Source organism: Pelmatolapia mariae, linkage group LG16_19 (genome assembly GCF_036321145.2).
Source record: "Pelmatolapia mariae isolate MD_Pm_ZW linkage group LG16_19, Pm_UMD_F_2, whole genome shotgun sequence".
NCBI lineage: Eukaryota > Metazoa > Chordata > Actinopteri > Cichliformes > Cichlidae > Pelmatolapia > Pelmatolapia mariae.
The window spans coordinates 10,898,605-10,904,698 of NC_086241.1; the positions used below are offsets into that span (position 1 = coordinate 10,898,605).

Consider the following 6,094-nt stretch of genomic DNA (forward strand, 5'->3'; position numbering starts at 1 on the left):
TCTTTATATCTAAGAATCTGTGTAATTGAATCTTAAATCTTTTAAAATATAAAACTATTTAACTTACTTAGCTATAATCAGGTAACATGTGTGTGTAAAACAGCATTTGAATGGTATCATAGAAATGTTGCTCAGCCATATTGATGTCTGGTATTTCTAATCTATATATCTAATGAATATAACATATAATTATTACTGACTATCTTCTTCACTCTGTGATATTATGGACAAAATGGGAAACTCAAGTGAGACTTTATCATTTGTGCTGGCTGCTTATGGAAAAGTTGGTGAGTTAAAATACACGTATTTCATCATAATACTGGTCTGGTACCTCTCTATATGTGTGGCCAACACAGTCCTTATTGTGGTCATACGTGTGGACAGAAGACTGCATGAGCCAATGTACATACTACTTTGTAATTTATGTGTGAGTGAAATAAATGGCAGCACATCACTGTATCCTCTTTTGCTCTCACAGATGTTTTCAGACAGCCACGAGGTGACTGTGCCGTGGTGTTTTCTGCAGATGTGTTGTTTGTACACAAGTGCTTCTGTTGAGCTTTGTAGTTTAGCAGCCATGGCCTATGACAGATATATCTCAATCTGTCATCCATTTAGCTATAATGTCATTATGAAGACAGAGAGAGTGTTTTTGATGATTCTGCTTGTGTGGGTGTATTCATTTCTTAGTTTTGTTTTCTCATATTCATTCATCTTCAGTTTGAAGTTTTGTGGAAATATTATTCACAACGCGTATTGTGACCACCAATTAATAATTAGACTTTCATGTTCAGTTTCAATCCAAAGCTTTATTTCTGACATATCCTTTGCCATCGTGAGTGTTTTCATACCCTTCAGTCTCATTTTAGTTTCTTACCTGAAGATTTTGAGAGTTTGTCGAAAAACATCAAAAGAAAACAAACAGAAAGCCGTGACTACTTGCACTCCTCAGATCATCTCTGTGTCAAACCTGTGTGTCGGGTGCATTTGTTACTTTATTGACTTCAGGTTTTTAGTTTCTCAGGTACCAGATGAAGTTCGTATAATTTTGCCTATGTATATCCTCATTTTTCAACCAATGCTCACCCCATTTATGTATGGATTTAATTTGCCAAAGATAAGACAATCATATCAAAGGTTTCTGTTTAAAAGAAAATGAATGTCTTTGTTTAAAATGAGACTGTCTTAGAGCATCTTTGCTCTGTATGAGAATAACATTCAGCAGATATATTTGAATAAAAAAAGGCAGGCACTACTTTAAAATAAAATTGCAAAAGCTACTTTGCAACATGTAATTCTAAACAAAGCAATTTATTAAACACTCCAAAATTGTGTCTCTTTTTTAAATGTATTTAAACTAAACTACCAGGCTCATGTCACAGTGTAAACCTCCATAGTACTTTATTGCTCTTAACCAGGAAACAAAATTTTTGGTTGTTACACTGTCCTTTACATCGTCACCCCAGAACAGTGAGAGATGGAATATATATGCAGACATATAATGCTCATGAACTTATACCAATGTACAGCAAATGCACACAAGATCTTTTCACTGGATGCAATGTTACTCCAAAGGTCAAACAACAGAGATATGATATTCAACCCCTTTTCATTAAGTTCAACATAAAACACAGGAACACATAGGCCTACAATCAGAAATGCAGACTAACTCATGCATGAACACACACAGAAACAGAACCCCAGTTATTTTTTTAATAAGAAAATCAAAGAACCAGGTTTCTTTACCTAGTGCCAGTTCCACACCTGCAATAATGTGGCAGCTGCATGAGGGACTAGTTCCAAAGTGGTTGCTGCCCATAGTAATGGTAATCCCTGAATGAGACTAAGGCTACATTCACACTGCAGGCCTTAATGCTCAATTCCGATTTTTTGATCAAATCCGATTTTTTTTGTCTGGTTGTTCACACTACAAATAAAATGTGACAGCAAACGCGCTGTAGTGTGAACGGTTCACGGCCCTCAAAGCGGCCCGCATGCGCAAAAGAAGACGTCACACACAACACGCTCTGTTTACGGAAGTAAAAATGGCAGCTACAGGGCTAGTAGGTGTTGTTGCAGCAGTCTATCAATTTCTGCACGGTCGTAGCCGACAGAATTTTGACAAATTAATGAGAGAAAGAATGACACTGAGAAAAAAGAGAGCCTGTGCTTTAACAATGGCCTTGTTTGGAGCAGTGGCTGCTACCTCCATGCAAAGGTATATTCTGACACGGAGTCATTTAGCTTAAATAAAATTGTCTCCCCATATGCTAATCAAGTCCACAACCTCAGTTTCTGTCCATTGACTCGCTCTGTCTCCAGTTTCCGCCGCCATGCTTTCTCGTTTGTTTTCTCCAGCGCTGATAATTGTCTTCTGTCTTGTGTCAGTGACGTAAAAGACGGATTTAATGTGACATGACCATTCAAACAGCAGTCGCTTTCTAAAACATCAGATATGTATCGGATTCAGTACCACATACGAAAGTGACCTAGGTCGGATTTGAAAATATCAGATTTGTGCTGTTCAAACTGTCATACCATGATCGGATATGGGTCGCACAGTGTCAAAAAAGTCAGATTTGATGTGCTTTCGCCTGCAGTGTGAACGCAGCCTAAATTGTACTATATGTTTAGATTAGTTTTGGTAGGACAAGCACAGTGCAGTTATAAAATCAGCTAAAGCAAAGACACAGGTGTGGGAGGCCATGGAATAAACGTAGGGCCTACTGGGTGTAATTTTTGCTAAACTTAACTCAGTAGAATAAAACAGTCCTCTACTCACATAGAGTATAGTGCTGGTCGGGTGCCACTTACTTTAAATTAAGATACCAAGATAGCAAAAGACTCTGGGATACAGTGGAATGGATCTACTGACTTGAGGGCAAATCCACTCCACTGTGTCACTCAATTCTGGCTATGCGGACAGGATTTGACCAGCCTGCAGACAGCAGAGGACTCTCTTCCTTTTTTTAATCTCCAAATTTTACGAGTGGCTCTTACACAGAAAGTACTAAACTGGACAATAGCATTTTCCCCAAAAGAAAAAAATGTCAAAAAACATATGTTTTGTCATATATGCTCATTCATGGTGTTACCTGTTCCGTGAAACTAGTGCGCATGCGCCAACCAGCATGCAGCCTGTTACAGTCGCTCCTGCGTTTTCTCTTAGTTTAGCTCTGTTTTCTTACGGGGTTTTTTCTGACTTGTATTTTCATCCGTTTATTATTTTTCACTCAATCATGTGGATAGAGAGAGTTTTTGTTCTTCTGGTGGCCGTGGAACTATTACTTTTATCAAGGAATGGGACCGCGGCACATCTCCTACATGCATGGACTATTTACTCCAGAGGTCAGCTGATCGCCCTGATGCTAGCCGGCTCGCTGGCCAGACCCGCAGAAGTACCAGCTGAAATTTGGAGAAAAACACATCGGGGATGCAGAGGTCAAGGACAGAAGAGAAGAAAGAAGGAGACGGTGAGACAGCGGAGGCTCGAAGCGAGGAGGAGGTATAAACCGTGTCTGCCGTCTATCATAATGGGAAATCGATCGTTATTGAATAAAATCAATGAGCTCTCAGCACTGGTACGGAGTCAGAGGGAATACCGAGAGTGTAGCCTGATGTGTTTCACTGAATCATGGATGCACCAGGACATTCCTGATGAGAATGCTTCCGTGGAAGGCTTCCACACTGTTCGGGCGGACAGGGACAGCATCGCTAGCGGTAAGCGGAAAGGAGGTGGGCTTGTTGTTTTAGTTAACAACCGGTGGTGTAACCCTGCCAACATAACAATCAAAGAAAGGATTTGTTGCCCGGACATTGAAATGTGTGCTGTAGGACTCAGGCCGTATTATTTACCCAGGGAATTATCTCATGTCATCTTGGTGGCTGTTTATGTTCCTCCCTCTGCTAACCCCACAGCTACATGTGACACTATCCACTCTGCCATAGCCCGGTTACAGACTCAGCACCCGAGTGCCTTTATTGTGATCTCAGGTGACTTCAACCATGTATCACTGGACAATACACTACCAACATTCAGACATTATGTTTACTGTCCCACCAGGGGAGAGAAAATTTTAGACCTATTGTATGCTAATGTCAAGGATGCATACAGCTCCTCCTCCCTCCCCCCACTTGGTAGGTCAGATCATAACCTGATTCACCTCACCCCACGCTATGTGCCAATTGTGAGGAGGGAACCTGTGACCACGAGGAGCATTAAGAGGTGGTCAGAGGAGGCCTTAGCGGAACTACAGGGCTGTTTCGAGGTGACCGACTGGGAAACACTCTGTGAGCCTCACGCCGAGGACATCAATGGGCTTACTGAGTGTATCACAGACTACATAACTTTCTGCACCGACTCCATTGTTCCAACTCAGACTGTTCATTGTTACCCAAATAACAAGCCGTGGGTGACTAAGGACATCAAAGCCCTCCTCAACGACAAGAAGAGGGCTTTCAGAGAGGGCAATAAAGAGAAGGTGAGGAAGGTCCAGGTGTTACTAAAGGACAAGATTAGAGAGGCTAAGGACAATTACAGGAGGAAGCTGGAGTGGAAACTCAAGCAGAACAACATGAGAGAGGTTTGGAGGGGCATGAAGACCATCACTGGATTCAGGCCAACCAACAGCAGGGGAGCTGAGGGAGGTGAGAATAGAGCTAACGAGTTGAATCTGTTTTTCAATAGATTCGACACCACAGTGTCTGCTCACACCCCCACAACCTCACCTGTGGTCAGCCTGGAATCCAGAGCCACACCACTGTGCCAGCCTCCCTCTTCACATGGCGCTGTTGCCTCCTGTGAGATTCCTGACACCCCTCCCCCACCCATCACCATCACCAGGTTGAGATGCAAATGAGGAGACTTCACTCAGGCAAGTCTGCTGGACCAGACGGAGTGAGTTCCCGCGTCCTCAAGGCCTGTGCCACCCAGCTGTGTGGAGTCTTTCATAAACTGTTTATGCTGAGTCTGAGTCTGCAGAGGGTACCAGTGATGTGGAAGACATCATGCCTCGTCCCTATTCCAAAGACATCACGTCCCAGTGGCCCCCAGGATTACAGGCCCGTGGCACTGACCTCCCACATCATAAGACCCTGTAAAGGCTCATCCTGGACCAGCTGCGACCCATTGTCAGACCACATCGGATCCCCTTCAATTTGCTTATCAGCCTCGTCTCGGAACAGAGGACGCCATCATCTACCTGCTCAATCGTGTCTACACCCATCTGGACCAACCGGCGAGCACTGTGAGGGTCATGTTTTTTGACTTTTCCAGTGCTTTCAACACCATCAGGCTGACCCTCCTGGGTGATAAGTTAACAGCGATGCAGGTGGATGCTTCTCTGGTGTCCTGGATTGTTGATTACCTGACAGGAAGACCACAATATGTACGTCTCCCACAGTGTGTGTCTGACAAGGTAATCAGCAACACAGGGGCACCACAGGGGACTGTCCTCTCCCCCTTCCTCTTCACCCTCTACTCCACAGACTTCAGCCACTGCACAGAGACCTGCCATCTTCAGAAGTTTTCTGATGACTCCGCAGTGGTTGGATGCATCAGCAGGGATGATGAGACAGAGTACCGGGCTGTGGTCGACTCCTTTGTCATGTGGTGTGAGCAGAATCATCTGCAGCTCAACGTGGCAAAGACCAAGGAATTGATAGTGGATTTCAGGAAGACCAGGAAACACTTGACCCCTGTTTCAATCCAGGGGATCAGTGTTGACATTGTGGAGGACTATAAATACCTTGGAGTACACATCGACAATAAACTGGACTGGGCTACAAACACCGCAGCACTTTACAGAAAGGGCCAAGTCGTCTCTATTTTTTGAGGCGACTGAGGTCCTTCAACATCTGCCAGAAAATGCTCAGGATTTTCTATGAGTCTGTTGTGGCCAGTGCGATCCTCTATGCTCTTGCATGCTGGGGGAGCAGGCTGAGGGTCGTAGATGCCAACAGACTCAATAAACTGATTCGTAAGGCCAGTAATGTTGTGGGGATGGAGCTGGACTCCCTCAAGGTGGTGTCGGAGAGGCGGACGTTGTCCAAGATAAAGACAATGTTGGATAACACCTCCCACCCACTCCATGAC

The 6,094-nt window shown here is 43.9% G+C and overlaps 1 protein-coding gene across 1 annotated transcript; it reads left to right on the forward strand.

Annotated features, from left to right (window-relative positions):
* Window positions 1-232: 232 nt before the first annotated feature.
* LOC134645187 (olfactory receptor 4D1-like) lies at window positions 233-1,159 on the forward strand. Its single transcript, XM_063498523.1, has one exon. The coding sequence runs from the start codon at window positions 233-235 to the stop codon at window positions 1,157-1,159; it is 927 nt and encodes a 308-aa protein (XP_063354593.1).
* Window positions 1,160-6,094: the final 4,935 nt, after the last annotated feature.

Coding starts and splice junctions, on each gene's coding strand:
- LOC134645187 (XM_063498523.1), top strand. CDS start 233: ATGGGAAACTCAAGTGAGACTTTATCATTTGTGCTGGCTGCTTATGGA.